This window comes from Macaca thibetana, chromosome 6 (genome assembly GCF_024542745.1).
Source record: "Macaca thibetana thibetana isolate TM-01 chromosome 6, ASM2454274v1, whole genome shotgun sequence".
Classification (NCBI taxonomy): Eukaryota; Metazoa; Chordata; class Mammalia; order Primates; family Cercopithecidae; genus Macaca; species Macaca thibetana.
In genome coordinates this window covers 136,048,215-136,067,083 of record NC_065583.1, presented here as the reverse complement: position 1 = coordinate 136,067,083, position 18,869 = coordinate 136,048,215, and the positions used below count along the sequence as shown (strand labels likewise).

The window sequence follows — 18,869 nt, the reverse complement described above, 5'->3', positions numbered from 1 at the left end:
CATAAGGAGTAGAGAAAACAGAGAGAACCCCCAGAGGTGATGACCCACCTCTGAAAGCACTCCTTTCTGCTCCTGATATCCTGAACTCAGTGCTAGAGCACCCAGCTAGACAAAAAAGAAGACCAGCTGAAGTCATGTAGGCGAGCATGGTGACTTCCCCAGCCCCACAGCATCAGGGCGAACTCCCAGGGCTCTGCTGTCCCTCTTTGAACCTGACATCCAAGCAAGAGAAATGGGGGCCCGCTTGACAAAAGCTTTGGGGATTTGGCAACTAAAAATTTTACAACCTTGGTACTGTATTTTCACACCACCTCACTGAGACCTTCTAGCGTCCAGTCTGGAACTGGGTACAGCTCTTAGAAAGCAGTGGTTGCTCAGAACCAGGAGAGGAGCTGGCCACTCTCCTACCTCTTATCACACCTCCTACCCTGAAAAGATTCATCAAATTGTAGTTTTATAGACCCTATGGGATTACAAGATTACAAAAGGGCCACACACTCTTCAAGCCCTCTGTATCCAAAGGAAGCCCTTTGCAACCTCACCACAAAAATAAAAAAAAAAAAGGAAAGAGAGGAAAATCTAAGAGAAAAAAGGACTAAAAACCAAGATTCAGAAGTGGGGATGGTGTGGATGAGGAGACAGACTGTGAGTCTGGGTCACAAGATCAAAGCTGAATAAAATCAAGGAAAAGTGGCGAGGCGCAGTAGCTCATGCCTGTAATCCCAGCACTTTGGGAGGCCGAGGCGGGCAGACCACAAGGTCAGGAGTTCGAGACCAGCCTCACCAACATGATGAAACCCATTTTTACTAAAAATACAAAAACTTAGCTGGGTGTGGTGGTGTGTGCCTGTAATCCCAGCTACTCAGGAGGCTGAGGCAGGAGAATGGCTTGAACCCGGGAGGCACAGGTTGCAGTGAGCCGTGATCGCACCACTGCACTCCAGCCTGGGCAACAGAGCAAGAGCCATCTCCAAAAAAAAAAAAAAAAAAAAAAAAAATTCAAGGAAGGGACGCCTAGATACGGGGAGCTTCAGAGATGCAGTGAATGGACAGAAGATCAGGAACAAGTTGAGTTCATTGCATGGGGATGGCAGAAAGATGGAGATTGGTGAGCAGAGTGGAGAAGTGCCATAGAGTGGTGTTTCACCCAAGTGTCTGCAGGTTGCTCATACCTGGGAAGGATTCTTTGTATGGTCCCCTTAGACTGAGGGAGGGTATCAGCTTTACAGACCTCGTGGGATTACAAAAGGGCCACCACACACTCTTCAACCCATATGTGTCTATCTTGCATTTAAGGCTCACTCTTTTTGAAATTTTGCAGTTGGTCACTAGCCCTCACATAGGCTATTGGTATCTCCATCTCGAAGTACCCAAACACACACACACACACACACACACACACACACACACACACCAGCACAAAGCTGTCTAAGAGCCCTGCCAACATCAGGGCAGCCCACAGGGGAGTGTTGCTGCATGCTGATGCTGGGCATTTCTGAGCATCCACCCTAGGTCTCCTCACCCGAGGCTTCATCACTGGCTTGGGTCCCATCAATCTGTTTCTGTCACCAACAGAAGGATCAAATGGTTAAATGGACCTCAATATTGATGCAGTGGCGTCTGGATTTTTCTAGGACAGTTACCTCCTGGAAAACCTGAGATCTTTAAATGTCGTTCTCCCAATAAGGAAACATTCACCTGCTGGTGGAGGCCTGGGACAGATGGAGGACTTCCTACCAATTATTCGCTGACTTACCACAGGGAAGGGTAAGAAGTTCCCTTCTCTCCTATGAAACCCCATGAGTACTCCCATTCTCCAGGCCAAAGAAACTCTGGTTCTGAGTGACAGCACTTCCCTGAATTTACACCAGTAAGGTTCATACCGCTGGGGAAAGGGGAGTCTGAGGTCCATGCCGACATTCTCCTGTTAATGTCTGTTAAGAGCTGTCAATATACATAAGGTTACCAGCCATAGCAGTACAATATCAGTAATGTTTCAAATCCCCTGTCACAACTTAGGTTGCAGCCTGAGGCCCCATAGAAGTGTTTCTTAATTGGTAGTTAATCTTAGATGCTCATCTATAATTCTTATGCCATTTGTATTTTTTTTAACTAGACATGTCACTTTTTCAAAATAAGTAGGATCATGTGAAGTGGCACCATGTAATCCTTGACAAACATGGTTCATGTTCAAGAAAATAAAGAACCTTGTAGGGAAAAGAAGGCGAGGGTTTTTCCTTAGCACATTTCTGATCTAAGAGCCACGATCTCCTAGAGGACATATTTGGACCTAAGGTTGCAATGAGGGCTAAACCAGGTCATCTCTGTGCAGGCATTTTGTTGCGCTCACAGTGAGACCCTCCTGGAAATCCTGGGAGAGCTGTATTCTTCTTCAAAAAGGAAAATATTTAGTTGCTGGTAGAGATAGCTGGCCCACTTTCCAATGACTGCACTTTGTTGTACACAAAACTGTCATCCTGGCTGAAATCCAAACGGACATCATGTAAACAGATTTCAGGATCTCAAATGCAACCAGAACTGAACAAGCCTCCACACCTGTGCAGTGTGACTTGCGCTGAGGCTCCTGAATCTAAATGTGAGCAGCCTACTGAGCCACTTGGGCTTGAGATACCTCCTTTCAACGTCACTTCACTTTATTGCTGACTTGGTGTAGTCTGAAATGGACCAACATCAGTTTTTGTCCTCTTGAACCCTTTTTCAAAAAATGAAATGTAGGCCGGGCGCGGTGGCTCATGCCTGTAATCCCAGCACTTTGGGAGGCTGAGACGGGCGCCTCACGAGGTCAGGAGATCGAGACCATTCTGGCTAACACGGTGAAACCCTGTCTCTACTAAAAAATACAAAAAACTAGCCGGGCGAGGTGGCGGGCGCCTGTAGTCCCAGCTACTTGGAAGGCTGAGGCAGGAGAATGGCGTGAACCCGGGAGGCGGAGCTTGCAGTGAGATGAGATCGCGCCGCTACACTCCAGCCTGGGCGACAGAGCCAGACTCCTTCCCCCCCATACCAAAAAAAAAAGAAAGAAATGTAATTCAACACGAATGTGCAATAGCTGATGCATTGTGCATGGCTCCTCTGTGTGTAGACAGGTGAAAGTTCCAATTTCCTGAGGCCACCCAATGGGCATGACCTGGGTATGGTGGTGCCTGGGCCATTGAAAGCTCGAGTATTTATCAGCAGGGGATATAGGTCCCAGAGCCCACAAGAACACTTATAGAAGGGAAGTGCTGATCAGAAGCCGAATACTTGAGGCCCTAAAATAACCTTTCCAGCATGCTATTCTCTCTCTCACTCCCAGCTGAAATGGGCAGAACATGGAAGCCTAAGGAACCATTTGTCAGCTCTGGGTTTTGTGCTTGGAATTTCTGATACCCAAAGGCCAGTGGTATTGATCTACGAAGAAAAAACTAGACTCTCTTTATTACTTTATTATTCATTCCTAATACATTACTTATTACAGAGAGACACTCATGCATGAATGTCCAGACTACATAACTGGTGGGCCCAACTCCTGCCACTTTGGCAAGCAGTACACCTCCATGTGGAGGACATACGTCATGATGGTCAATGCCACTAACCAGATGGGAAGCAGTTTCTCGGATGAACTTTACGTGGACGTGACTTACATAGGTAAGGGGAAGGAAAGTGGGTGAGGCATTTGTTACTCCATTATGTATTAGCCAATAGTCACACTCAGTTTGAGTCTTCTTGGGTTTTCGATGGATCCCCAAAGGAGGATGAGAAAACTCACAATATGTTTGTCAACTGAGCATTTCAAATCATGTTTTATCGAGTCATTTATGACACTAAGGCTGGCACTTGGGATCCTTGTGTTCCTGTGCTTTCCCTTGACCCTCATCCTCTTGCACTAGGGAACAAATGTTCTAAGTACGTTCCCCTTGCCAACCCTTCTTTCTTGCCCTCCCCTTGCAATCGATATCCCCTTCTTCCTTGGCAAGCTGGGATTTCTTTTATTTCTCCTCATAGAATACAGAGATGCTCCAGGAAGAAGAAGCTCTTAGAAGGGTTCATCTGGTTCTGCATCCACAGCAATTGCTCCTATTGCTTTGCCCCAAATTCACATATATGTGTGTGTGTGTACACATACATGTTGCATATATGTGATATATATATTTGTGTGTGTGTATATATATATACACACCGTTGGTAATTTTTTTACTAAACATGTTATTTTTATAACATAAGAAGATAATGTTAGGTGGCACCATGCAATCCTTGACAAATACAGTGTTCAAGAAAATAAAGAATGTAGGCTGGGCACAGTGCCTCACGCCTGTAATGCCAGCACTTTGGGAGGCTGAGACAGGCAGATCATGAGGTCAGGAGTTCAAGACCAGCCTGACCAACATGGTGAAACCCCATCTCTACTAAAAATACAAAAATTAGCCAGGCTTGGTGGTGCGTACCTGTAATCCCAGCTACTCAGGAGGCTGAGGCAGGAGAATTGGTTGAACTCAAGAGACGGAGGTTGCAGTGAGCCAAGATCATGCCACTGCACTCCAGCCTGGGCCACAGAGTGAGACTCCACCTCAAAAAAAAAAAAGAAAAAGAAAAGAAGGAATTTAAATGTCAAAAACTACCAATGGTCTGTGCGCGCACACACACACACCCAGAGAAAGAGAGAGAGAGAGAGAGAGAGAGCAAGAGAGCAAGCGAGAGAGAGAGAAATTTATCACCCCTGCATCTACTGGTGCTGCCAAGGTTGCAGGAAGGTCATCTCCAAGCTGAACGGGAAGCTCTCTGGCATGGCCTTCCATGTCCCCACCACAAATGTGTCAGTCATGGACCTGACCTGCTTTCTGGAAAAACTTGCCAAATATGATGACATCAAGAGGGTGGTGAAGCAGGGACGATGTTCTGGAGAGCCCCTTGGTCGTCGTACTACAGTTGTGCGGGGGGCCATTCACAGTCTTCTTTATGGAGTGATAGCATGGACCGTGGACAAGAGTCCTTCCATGATGAATGACAAATTTTATGTAAGTGTGGTGTGTGTGTGTGTGTGTGTGTGTATTGACTTACCCTCAAGCATTACAATATTTGAAGGCAAAACAATGAAAGCAAGAAATGTTCTGAAATTAGCAACTGTTTTAATAAATGTGATCCACAAAAAAGGTGCTCACTAAAGAAAAGTAATATGTTTAAAAAGAGAAATCAGCAAGTGTATATGAAATTCTCATTGATCCTGGAAAACAAATTCTCTGTTGAAAGAATATGTTGGGCCATATTTTTCAAAATAATAAAAGAAGTGTCCACAGAACTCTGGTATAACCCTGCAGCCTACAGTGTTGTGACAGGCCACGGAAGTTCATTTTAAAATACACAGTAATTTTCTGACACTTCCACTCTTATGCAGTGATAACCTGAAGTACAGAATGACAACATTGAAAGATAATTGCTCAGAAGTAGAGTTCTTTGTTGTTAATATTTAGTTACACTGAAAACACTTAAAAGCAGTGGTTCTCAACTGGGAGCTGTTTTTGCTTCCCACAGGATATTTTGCAATGACTGGAGACATTTTTGATTGACACAAGCTAGGGAAGTGGGGAGATGGGGGTATTACTTGTATATAGTGCATAAAGCCCAGAGATCCTTTTAGCATTCTACAAAGCATAGGACAGCCCCCTCCAACAAAGAAATATCCAGTCCAAAATGCAAGTAGTGCTGAGGTTGGGAAAGTGGGCTCTAAAAGATACATCCTGAACATTTTATTTGCGTTTCTGTGTAATTTTTTTATCAGAAGCATTGCTCAGTATGTATTTAACTTAAAACATACATTAATTAGCTGCCATTTGTTTAGGAAATGTGCTCAAAATAATCTTTCTTAGGTACTTACTCAGTAACATATCAACTTAGACTTGATGGCAATTTTTTTTTTAGTACAGGGGACTTTATTGATGGCACATGGCAAAGTGGGGCTCCCTAAGCACCTCCTCTTCAGGGGGTCTGCATGCAAATTGTGAGGGGAGATTGTCACTGAGGTGGGGGACTGACTGCCACCGTGACTCCCCAGCAGCTGAGGGTCTCGCTCTTGCTCTTGTCCTCTCACTGGGGCTGGTGGTCCAGGGCTCTTACTACTTGGAGGCCATGTGGGCCTTGAGGTCCATCACCCTGTTGCTGCAGCCTAATTCACTGTCATACCAGGAAATGGGCTTGACAAAGTGGTAGTTGAGAGCAATGCCAGCCCCAGGATTGAAAGTAGAAGAGTGGGTGTCACTGTTAACGTCACAGGAGACAGCCTGGTGCTTAGTGTAGCCCAGGAGGCCCGTGTGTGTGTGTGTGTGTGTGTGCATGTGTGTGTGTATTGCCTTACCCTCAAGCATTATAATATTTGAAGGCAAAATAATGAAAGCAAGAAATGTTCTGAAATTAGTAACTGTTTTAGTAAATGTGATCCACAAAAAAAGGGGCTCACTAAAGAAAAGTATTATGTTGGACCATATTTTTCAAAATCATCGAAGAAGTGCCCCCGGAACCCTCATATAACCCTGCAGCCTATGAAGGGGCATTCCAATGCCTGCTTCACCACTTTCTTGATATCATCATATTTGGCAGGTTTTTCCAGATGGCACGTCAGGTCACCACTGACACCATGGTGGGGACATGGAAGGCCCTGCCGGTGAGATTCCCATTCAGCTCGGAGATGACCTTGCCATCAGCCTTGGCAGCACCAACAGATGCACGGATCATGTTCTGGAAAGCCTCAGGGCTGTTGCACCACAGTTTCCCAGAGAGGCCATTGACAGCCTTCTCAGTGGAATGATGGCATGGACTGCGAACATGAGTCCTTTTACAATGGATGGCAATTTTTTTTATTATACTTTAAGTTCTAGGGTACATGTGTACAACGTGCAGGTTTGTTACATATGTATACATGTGCCATGTTGGTGCGCTGCACCCATTAACTCATCATTTAAATTAAGTATATCTCCTAATGCTATCCTTCCCTGCTCTCCCCACCCCATGACAGGCCCTGGTGTGTGATGTTCCCCACCCTGCGTCCAAGTATTCTCATTGTTCAGTTGCCATCTATGAGTGAGAACATGCAGTGTTTGGTTTTCTGTCCTTGCAATAGTTTGCTCAGAATGACAGTTTCCATCTTCATTCATGTCCCTACAAAGGACATGAACTCATCCTTTTTTATGGCTGCATAGTATTCCATAGTGTATATGTGCCACATTTTCTTAATCTAGTCTATCATTGATGGACATTTGGGTTGGTTTCAAGTCTTTGCTATTGTGAATAGTGCCACAATAAACATATGTGTGCATGTGTCTTTATAGCAGCATTATTTATAATCCTTTGGGTATATACCCAGTAATAGGATAGCTGGGTCAAATGGTATTTCTAGTTCCAGATCCTTGGGGAACTACCACACTGTCTTCCACAATGGTTGAACTAGTTTATAGTCTCTCTAACAGTGTAAAACAGTTCCTATTTCTCCACATCCTCTCCAGCACCTGTGGTTTCTTGACTTTTTAATGATTGCCATTTTAACTGGTGTGAGATGGTATCTCATTGTGGTTTTGATTTGCATTTCTCTGATGACCAGTGATGATGAGCATTTTTTCATGTGTCTGTAGCCTCATAAATGTCTTCTTTTGCGAAGTGTCTGTTCATATCTTTCACCCACTTTTTGATGGGGTTGATTTTTTCTTGTAAATTTGTTTAAGTTCTTTGTAGATTCTGGATATTAGCCCTTTGTCAGATGGGTAGATTATAAAAATTTTCTCCCATTCTGTAGATTGCCTGTTCACTCTGATGGTAGTTTCTTTTGCTGTGCAGAAGCTCTTTAGTTTAATTAGATCCCATTTGTCAATTTTGGCTTTTGTTGTCATTGTTTTTGGTGTTTTAGTCATGAAGTCCTTGCCCATGCCTATGTCCTGAATGATATTGCCTAGGTTTTCTTCTAGGGTTTTTATGGTTTTAGGTCTAACATTTAAGTCTTTAATCCATCTTGAATTAATTTTTATATAAGGTGTAAGGAAGGGATCAACTTTCAGCTTTCTATATATGGCTAGCCAGTTTTCCCAGCACCATTTATTAAATAAGGAATCCTTTCCCCATTTCTTGTTTTTGTCATGTTGGTCAAAGATCAGATGGTTGTAGATATGAGGTATTTTTTCTGAGGGCTCTGTTCTGTTCCATCGGTGGATAATCTCTGTTTTGGTACTGGTGCCAGCTTGTTTTAGTTACTGTAGCCTTGTAGTATAGTTTGAAGTAAGGTAGTGTGATGCCTCCAGCTTTGTTCTTTTGGCTTAGGATTGTCTCAGCAGTGTGGACCCTTTTTTGGTTCCATATGCACTTTAAAGTAGTTTTTTCCAATTCTCTGAAGAAAGTCATTGATAGCTTGATGGAGATGGCATTGAATCTATAAATTGCCTTGGGCAGTATGGCTATTTTCACAATATTTATTCTTCCTATCCATGAGCATGGAATGTTCTTCCATTTGTTTGTGTCCTCTTTTATTTCACTGAGCAGTGGTTTGTAGTTCTCCTTGAAGAGGTCCTTCACATTCCTTGTAAGTTGGATTCCTAGGTATTTTACTCTCTTACAAGCAATTGTGAATGGGAGTTCACTCGTGATTTGGCTGTTTGTCTGTTATTGGTGTACAGGAATGCTTATGATTTTTGCACATTGATTTTGTATCCTGAGACTTTGCTGAAGTTACTTATCAGCTGAAGGAGATTTTGGGCTGAGACAATGGGGTTTTCTAAATATACAATAATATCAGCTGCAAACAGGGACAATTTGACTTCCTGTTTTCCTAATTGAATACCCTTTATTTCTTTCTCCTGCCTGATTGCCCTGGGCAGAACTTCCAACACTATGTTGAATAGGAGTGGTGAGAGAGGGTATCCCTGTCTTGTGCCAGTTTTCAAAGGGAATACTTCCAGTTTTTGCACATTCAATATGATATTAGCTGTGGGTTTGTCATAAATAGCTCTTATTATTTTGAGATACATCCCATCAATACCTAGTTTATTGAGAGTTTTTAGCATGAAGGGCTGTTGAATTTTGTTGAAGGCCTTTTCTGCATCTATTGAGATAATCATGTGATTTTTGTCTTTGGTTTTGTTCATATGATGGATTATATTTATTGATTTGCATATGATCCGCTTGGTGCAGAGCTGAGTTCAAGTCCTGGATATCCTTGTTAACTTTCTGTCTCGTTGATCTGTCTAATGTTGACAGTGCGGTGTTAAAGTCTCCCCTTATTATTGTGTGGGAGTCTAAGTCTCTTTGTAAGTCTCTAAGGACTTGCTTTATGAATCTGGGTGCTCCTGTATTGAGTGCATATATATTTAAGATAGTTGGCTCTTCTTGTTGAATTGATCCCTTTACCATTATGTAATGGCCTTCTTTGTCTGTTTTGATCTTTGTTGGTTTAAAGTCTGTTTTATCAGAGACTAGGGTTGCAAGCCCTGCTTTTTTTGTTGTTGTTTTCCATTTGCTTGGTAGATCTTCCTCCATCCCTTTATTTTGAGCCTATGTGTGTGTCTGCATGTGAGATTTGTCTCCTGAATACAGCACACTGATGGGTCTTGACTCTCTATCCAATTTGCCAGTCTGTGTCTTTTAATTGGAGCATTTAGCCCATTTACATTTAAGATTAATATTGTTGTGTGTGAATTTGATCCTGTCATTATGATGTTAGCTGGTTATTTTGCTCGTTAGTTGATGCAATTTCTTCCTAGCATCGATGGTCTTTACAATTTGGCATGTTTTTGCAGTGGCTGGTACCAGTTGTTCCTTTCCATGTTTAGTGCTTCCTTCAGGAGTTCTTGTAAGGCAGGCCTGGTGGTGACAAAATCTCAAAGCATTTGCTTGTTTGTAAAGGATTTTATTTCTCCTTCACTTGTGAAGCTTAGTTTGGCTGGATATGAAATTCTGGGTTGAAAATTCTTTTCTTTAAGAATGTTTAATATTGGCCCCCACTCTCTTCTGGCTTGTAGAGTTTCTGCTGAGAGATCCACTGTTAATCTGATGGGCTTCCCCTTGTGGGTAACCCAACCTTTCTCTCTGGCTACCCTTAATATTTTTTCCTTCATTTCAACTTTGGTGAATCTGATAATTATGTGTCTTGGAAGGGCTCTTCTCGAGGAGTATCTTTGTGGAATTCTCTATATTTCCTGAATTTGAATGTTGGCTTGCCTTGCCAGGTTGGGGAAGTTCTCCTGGATAATATCCTGAAGAGTTTTCCAACTTGGTTCCATTCTCCCCGTCACTTTCAGATACACCAATCAGACATAGATTTGGTCTTTTCACATAGTCCCATATTTCTTGGAGGCTTTTTTTATTTCTTTTTACTCTTTTTTCTCTAAACTTCTCTTCTCGCTTCATTTCATTCATTTGATCTTCAATCACTGATACTCTTTCTTCCACTTGATTGAATCAGCTACTGAATCTTGTGCATGCATCACATAGTTCTCATGCCATGGTTTTCAGCTCCATCAGGTCATTTAAAGTCGTCTCTATGCTTTTTATTCTAGTTAGCCATTCATCTGATCTTTTTTCAAGGTTTTTAGCATCTTTGTGATGAGTTCAAACATCCTCCTTTAGCTTAGAGAAGTTTGTTTATTACCAATCGTCTGAAGCCTTCTTCTCTCAACTTGTCAAAGTCATTCTCCATCCAGCTTTCTTCCATTGCTGGCGAGAAGCTGCGTTACTTTGGAGGAGAAGAGGCACTCTGATTTTTACAATTTTCAGCTTTTCTGCTCTGGTTTCTCCCCATCTTTGTGGTTTTATCTACCTTTGGTCTTTGATGATGGTGACATACAGATGGGGTTTTCGTGTGGATATCCTTTCTGATTGTTAGTTTTCCTTCTAACAGTCAGGGCCCTCAGCTGCAGGTCTGTTAGAGTTTGCTTGAGGTCCACTCCAGACCCTGTTTGCCTTGGGATCACCAGTGGAGGCTGAAGAACAGCAAATATTGCAGAACAGAAAATGTTGCTGCCTGATCCTTCCTCTGGAAGCTTCGTCTCAGAGAGGCACCCGGGTGTATGAGGTGTCAGTCAGCCCCTACTGGGAGGTGTCTCCCCGTTAGGCTACTCAGGGGTCAGGGACCCACTTGAGGAGGCACTCTGTCTGTTCTCAGATCTCAAACTCCATGCTGGGAGAACCACTACTCTCTTCAAAGCTATCAGACAGGAATGTTTAAGTCTGCAGAAGTTTCTGCTGCCTTTTGTTCAGCTATGCCCTGCCCCCATAGGTGGAGTCTACAGAGGCAGGCAGACCTCTTTGAGCTGTGGTGGGCTCCACCCAGTTCAAGCTTCCTGGCTGCTTTTTTACCTAGTCAAACCTCAGCAATGGTGGATGCCCCTTCCCCAGCCTCCCTTCTGCCTTGCAGTTCGATCTCAGACTGCTGTGCTAGCAGTGAGCGAGGCTCCATGGGTATGGGGCTCTCCAAGCCAGGCACAGGATATAATCCCCTGGTGTGCTGTTTGCTAAGACCGTTGGAAAAGTGCAGTATTAGGGTGGGAGTGTCCCGATTTTCCAGGTACCATCTGTCATGGCTTCCCTTGGCTAGGAAAGGGAATTCCCCAAACACTTGCACTTCCTGGGTGAGACAACGCCCCGCCCTGCTTTGGCTCACCCACTGTCCAACAAGCCCCAGTGAGATGAACCTGGTACCTCAGTTGGAAATGCAGAAATCACCCATCTTCTGTGTCACTCATGCTGGCATCTGTAGACTGGAGCTGTTCCTATTCAGCCATCTTGGAACTGGATCACGGATCACAAATTTTTAAAAGTTGGTTTTTAGGCAAATGTAGCTCATAATGCCAAGTACACTATAGTTACAGCCACTCTTTCCCCATCTGGTACAGAGATTGATTTAAGGAGGTGATAAATGAATGGAGAAAATGTCACTGACCAGCAGAACTGAGACTGGGGTGAGGCAAGCCAGCACCCAGCACCTGAGTCTCAGGAAGGTATTCACAAGGCCTGTACCTACAGGAGCCTACAGAAATAAATGCCTCCTTCGTCTTTTTTTTAATTCTTGCCAGCAGGGAGCCACTTCATTTGTTTTTATTGTGGTAAAAAACACAAAATACAAATCCACCATTTCAACTATTTTATAGTATGCAATTGAATGCATTAGTTTATTACAATGTTCTACAACCATCACCACTATCTAGTTCTGTAACACGTTTGTCTCCTTCAGTGAAAACTTCACATCCACTACTAAGCAGTTACTTCTCATTTCTCCCTTCCTCAACCCCTGGCAGCCACTAATCTGCTGTCTGTTTCTAGGAGTTTGCCTCATCTGGATATTTCATATATATATATGGAATCATAAAATATGTAGCTGTTCCACTTTTGTTTTTTGAGACGGAGTTTCACTCTTGTCACCCAGGATGGAGTACAATGGCACAATCTTGGCTCACCACAACCTCTGCCTCCCAGATTCAAGTGATTCTCCCGCCTCAGCCTCCCAAGTAGCTGGAAGTACAGGTGCACACCACCATGCTTGGCTAATTTTTTGTATTTTGGTAGCAATGGGGTTTCACCACATTGGTCAGGCTGGTCTCAAATTCCTGACCTCAGGTGATCCACCTGCCTCAGCCTCCCAAAGTGCTGGGATTACAGGCATGAGTCACCGTGCCTGACCTCTACCACATTTTTTATCCATTCATCAACTGATGGACATTTGGATTTCTTCATTTTGGCTATTATAAATAGTGCTGCTATGAAAATTCACATACAAGATTTTCTTAAACATCTGTTTTCAATCATTTTGAGTCTATATCTAGGAGTGGAATTGATGGGCAATATGGCAACTCTAAGTCTGATTTTTTTGAGGAACTTCCAGACTGTTTTCCACAGTGGTTGCACCGGTTTACATTCCCACCAGCAATATTGAGGGTTCCGATCTCTCCATATCCTCACCAACATTTGTTATGTTCCATTTTTTGAGTTCTTGCCATGCTGGCACATGTGAAATGGTATCTCACTGAGGTTTTGATTTGCATTCCCCAGAAGGCTAATGACCTTAAGCATCTTTTCAGATGCTTCTTGGCCATTTGTCCCTCCTTGAATTTTGTATCCAATGCACTTCACTCACTTCAACCTAATCCCAGGCCTGCTCTCCAGCACCTGACATCAAATGCAATGTCGTAATTACAACCATGGTAGAGTGAAATAGTAGAGGCCACTTCCCTAAATCACATAGTTATGGGTTCAAATAACACTTTTACCAAATATGTGACCTTCAGTGGGTAATTTCCCTCTTCTAAGCTTGTTTCCTCCTCTGTAAAATTAATGGGTACAGTAATAGTACTTCATGGAGTTGCTGGCGGATTGTAAGAAATGATGCAGAAGTAGTATTTTATACAGTCCCTGGCATGTAGTAAATACTAGAGAAACATTAGCTATCATTTTGCTAATGGAGTTTGCTAAGCATTTGTTGAATGAGTGACTGGGCCAACAGGCTGTTATCAGATCACCGAAAGGATCATTGCCAAAAAGCTCAACCTCCATTTAGCATATGGGAGAGTGGATCTCATTTACCAGAGGGTGTAATATGTATGTTGAATATAAGATGTAATTGCTGAAGTGAAGATGGAATTTGTAAACCTGTTATCTGCAGAGTTATAATTATCAATAGCTCATTCACAAAAAACTGTGTGTCACTAAGAAGAATCTCACTGCCAGCTGAGGGAAATAAGCTGTTTGAAATCTTTTCCCTATAGTCTTCCATGCCAACTCACACTTGCAAATCTCAGCCCAATTTTTATCACCTGGTCTCTGTCATTGTGAAAATTATGGGGATAGCTATGAGACTCTAACTGATGAAAAGCGAGAACATGCAGAGAATGAAATCCCAGCTGCTTATTATTCTTACCATCTAAACCTCATCTGCATGCACAAATACGATTGGTCACATACTAAGAGGTAGAAGACAAAAGGCCCTGGTATTTGGGGGGCTTATAGTACAGTGGGAAGAGTGAGATGATAAACAGAAAATGGAATTCCTAATAGAAAACGGTAAAGCCAAAGAAAAGGTGCAAGCAATGAGTGCTACTGGAGTTTGCTGTATTTCTGCAGTTCAACCAGACCCTCCTTTGGAGCTGACTGTGGAAGTAAAACAGCCAGAAGATAGAAAACCCTACCTGTGGATGAAATGGTCTCCACCTACCCTGATTGACTTGAAAACTGGTTGGTTCACGCTCCTGTATGAAATTCGATTAAAACCCGAGAAAGCAGCTGAGTGGGAGGTGAGTGATCCATATGCTTTTTGAAGGAACTATGGCCTTTGGCAAGGATAAAGCCCTCACAGCTGAAAACAGGTCATTCCTCCTAATTATTGGGTCACCGTATTGGCCTCCGATGCAGTTGTGACCCACCCAGATGTGAAAAGCCCTTCTCACCTCTATTGGGATTGATAGGGGCTCATCTTCACAGCTCTCCTTGGGCTCGTTTCTTGCACTGCACAGGCACTTGGCAAGGTTTCCAACCTGCCTCCCTTAGTACATTTTAGACCTAGACCCTCATAAGAGTACTTAAATGGCACCAGGTGGGAGGGGGTATCTCAGTATATCCTCCATAGTCAATGGCACAAAACCATAGTAAATGTTTTTATTCACTTTAAAATACTTCAACCAGGCCGGGTGCAGTGGCTCACACCTGTTAATCCCAGCACTTTGGGAGGCCGAGACAGGTGGATCACCTAAGGTCAGGAGTTTGAGACCAGCCTGATCAACATGGAGAAACCCCATCTCTACTAAAAATACAAAAAATTAGCCAGGTGTGGTGGCAGGCACCTGTAATCCCAGCTACTCAGGAGGCTGAGGCAGGAGAATCTCTTGAACTCAGGAGGTGGAGGTTTCAGTGAGCCGAGATGGCACCATTGCACTCCAGCCTGGGCAACAAGAGCGAAACTCCATCTGAAAAAAATAAATAAATAAATAGGCTGGGTGCAGGGGCTCACACCTGTAATCCCAGCACTTTGGGAGGCTGAGGCAGGTGGATCACTTGAGGGCAGGAGTTTGAGACCAGCCTGACCAACATGGCAAAACCCCATCTCTACTGGAAATACAAAAAAATTAGCCGGGCGTGGTGGCGGATGCCTGTGATCCCAGCTACTCGGAAGGCTGAGGCAGGAGAATCGCTTGAACCTGGGAAGCAGAGATTTCAGTGAGCCAAGGTCATGCAATTGCACGCCAGCCTAGGCGACAAGAGAGACTCCGTCTCAAAAAAATAAATAAATAAAACTTAAAATTAAAATAAAATACTTCGACCTAAAGAAATAGTAAGTAAATTGCAGGCAGTACAATATTCCATCTTTGCATACTTTAGTATATGCCTCTTTTAAAAAGGCACATTTCCAAACATAGCCAAAATAACAGGATCACATATAGGAAAATTAAAATTCCTTAATCTCATTTGATACCCAGTCCCTAGTTTAATTCCTCCCAATGTTTCCAAATATCTTTAACAGCCACTTTGGCCAAACCAGAATCTGCTCCTGGATTACACATTGTAACTGGTTGTTATATCCCTTCAGTTTCAGTGTAATGAGGAGACTGGGCCACTTGTCCCATAGAGTATCCCACCGTGTACATTTCTCTGATCAGTTCTTTGTGTGGTCATTTAGCTAATTTCTCTATGCCTCCATTTCCTGTAACCAGACTTAATTAGATGTAGGCTGAACAGTTTTTACCAATGATTGGTAAATTCAGAGGTGATATTATGTACTCCATATTGTATTTAATCAGATGTCAAAAACCATCTGGTTGATCCACCAGAAGTGATGCTAAAACTGGCCCCTGAATTGAGGAGATGACACTGATCCCTGGATTGTAAAGTCATGTTTAATTTGTATACTACTACTTTACCGTACATGAATGCCCAATTCTCTTTCACCTCGTGTCTTTAACACCAATTTATTATTGAATTGGTTATTTCATTAGGATTTAAAAGCTAACAATTCTTGAATTTTGTTTTGTTTTGTTCCTTTGAGATGGAGTTTCACTTTGTCACTCAGCTGGAGTGCAATGGCACTATCTTGGCTCACTTCAGCATCCGCCTCCCAGGTTCAAGGAATTCTCGTTTCTCAGCCTCCCGAGTAGCTGAAATTACAGGCATGCACCACCATGCCCGGCTAATTTGTATTTTCAGTCGAGACGGGATTTCTCCATGTTGGTCAGGCTGATCTCGAACTCCTGACCTCAGATGATCCGCCCACTTCAGCCTCCCAAAGTGCTGGGATTACAGGCATGAGCCACCGTGCCTGGCCAATTTTGTTATTCTTTCTACATTTATTAAGTAGTTGTTTTTCATAAAGTGGGAAGGAGGCAGAATATTTGACTTTTCTGAAGTAGAGTCCCAAATGGAGAGATAGAAAACCTGCTAAATTTTTGTGTGAGCAATTTTAAGAGGAGGAAGAGATAGGGATAAGACAGTGGAGCAGTGACAGCAGGGAATTCTCTGTGTATGGTTGCTCAGCCTAACTCCACCATAGTTTATTTTTTAGGGGAAAACTCTCTTTCTTCACAACAAATGTCAGAAGTGACTTCTGTTTTCCTTATCCTACCTTAGACCCATTTTGCTGGGCAGCAAACAGAGTTTAAGATTCTCAGCCTACATCCAGGACAGAAATACCTTGTCCAGGTTCGCTGCAAACCAGATCATGGATACTGGAGTGCATGGAGTCCAGCGACCTTCATTCAGATACCTAGTGGTGAGTGTCTTGGCTCTTTTTTGCTTATGTCCCTAAATATGTTTTAAATGGTATGTTTGCATATAATAACTACTAATAGAGAAACCATTGTGAGCCTTAGCCAGAGCAATAGAGGTGGGTTTATAATCTTTCTGCCCAATACAAAGACATTTTGAAGAGCAGCATTGCTCCCTGGATTACTGTCAGTGGAGAATAGTTCTAGGATAAGGCTACAGACATGTGCCTGGTGCCTCAAGGGGCTTGATGGTCAGTTATTCTGCTCCCACCGTCTGCCCCATTCCTATCATTTACAGGATTTGGTCAAGGTCGTCCTCTAGTCCTTCCAGAATTTATAAGGCAGTACCCTGTCTCAAAGACATGAACCAGTGCTCAGTCTCTGCTATGGATTACGCTTCAGTCTCTTCATGAAGACACAGGATATAAGATAGACAGCTCCAGCAAAGCACCTTAATTCAGTAGCTTGTCTTCTATAAGGGAACAATTCAACTTGCATTTTCTAAATGTTTTACAGCTTACAACACCTGTACCTTATTTGGTCCTCCCAACCCTCCGAGGTATTCAGAAAATATGATTATCATTAAGAATTAAAAGTGAAGAAACCAAACCTCAGCAAAGTTAGGGGTCTTTTCCAGAACCATGCAGGAAAGTCTAGCTCTTCTAACAACTTGCCTGACCAAAGTATTAGGCTTTCATTGGCTTGGCATACTGGAAAGGGTACTGAACTGCAAATCAGGCATGCATCTAGTCTGACCAGTCCTGACTCTTTCTTAACAAAAGCACAGGGTCTAGAGGCAGAAAGCCTGAGTTCAAATGCCAGCCTGCAACACTATAGTTATATGTTCTTTGGTAAATCTTTCTTTGATTCCCAGTTTTCTTATCTTTTATAACAAAGCAATGTAGGCAAAGAGGTTAACACCATTGATGGCTTTTAGTAAGAACTTAGTTAATGTTAGCTTTTATTTTTGTTACTGCAAATGACCATGTGACCTTGGATTTCCTCTTTAAAGATCAATTAAAAAGAATATGTGGAAGGATTTTTAAATTTTTAGAGTACTATAAAGCATATGCAACATATTAAAATATTAATAATATTGAAAAGAAAATAGCCCTGTCATTGATGATACTTTGGATTGCTGTTCAAATAAAAATATATATATAAATGGAGGCAAACACTTTTCCTCCATTTTACATTTCTTCCTTATAAACATTTAAGAGTTTCATTCATTAGGTTTGTTTGTTTTTAATGATGCTGTACGTGATCAGAGCTTTCTGGCTGTTTGTTTTTTAGACTTCATCATGAATGATACAACCGTGTGGATCTCTGTGGCTGTCCTTTCTGCTGTCATCTGTTTGATTATTGTCTGGGCAGTGGCTTTGAAGGGCTATAGGTACTTCACTGTCTCTCAACTTTTCCTCCCAATCACGATAGTCAGGGATAACGACAAAAAAGATAATACAAAGATGATGGACACCTGTAGGTAATCTTCACTTTTAGCCATAGATGTAGTGTTTTTGCCCATAAAAAAAAAAAAATCTTTTATCAGTGCTATAAAAAGAAGAAAAATTGACTCATTTCAGGCTGATGTTCTTTCTATGAAACAGAGATTCATAGTTGTGAAACAGTAAAAATCTGGCAAGAGTAGCTAAACTCAAGAGAAGCAAATAGTCCAAATAATCCACTAACTTCAAAATCAGCCTCCTTAATTAGCTAGAGTTAATTCTAATATAGGCCTCTGTAATTTTATTTTCATCATTGATTGTTTCATGGAGCTGCCAAACTCTAAGTCCTATCTCTACCACAGTGTATATAGTGGCTATTATACTAACCTTTCAAAAATTACAAAGTCAGAAATGAGTCATTTAGCCAATCTCATGAATTATTTTATAGCATGGTGACCTGCATCTTTCCGCCAGTTCCTGGGCCAAAAATAAAAGGATTTGATGCTCATCTGTTGGAGGTAAGTACAGGAGACAAAAAATGCAGTGTGATTCAGTGCTTTGTAGTAATTAACTCCATACACTCACACACAGTCCCTGTCAGTTCAGCCTGGTAGTTTCAGCCAGCCTTTTTGGGCTGTCGCTCCTGGTCAGCATGTGTGTTAACAGAAAGATGTGTCAAGGATCAGGGTACTTACTTTCACACACTAAA

The 18,869-nt window shown here is 42.5% G+C and overlaps 1 protein-coding gene across 4 annotated transcripts in view; it reads left to right on the top strand.

Annotated features, from left to right (window-relative positions):
• The window catches only part of PRLR (prolactin receptor), a 170,477-nt gene that overhangs the window by 139,482 nt on the left and 12,126 nt on the right, over nt 1–18,869 (top strand). For all 4 annotated transcript variants that reach the window (XM_050793835.1, XM_050793831.1, XM_050793833.1 and 1 more), the window contains 6 exons: nt 1,635–1,767; nt 3,479–3,648; nt 14,086–14,255; nt 16,579–16,720; nt 18,009–18,108; nt 18,609–18,678. In XM_050793835.1, coding sequence (XP_050649792.1) covers nt 1,635–1,767; nt 3,479–3,648; nt 14,086–14,255; nt 16,579–16,720; nt 18,009–18,108; nt 18,609–18,678 — 785 coding nt within the window. The remainder of the gene's footprint in view (nt 1–1,634; nt 1,768–3,478; nt 3,649–14,085; nt 14,256–16,578; nt 16,721–18,008; nt 18,109–18,608; nt 18,679–18,869) is intronic.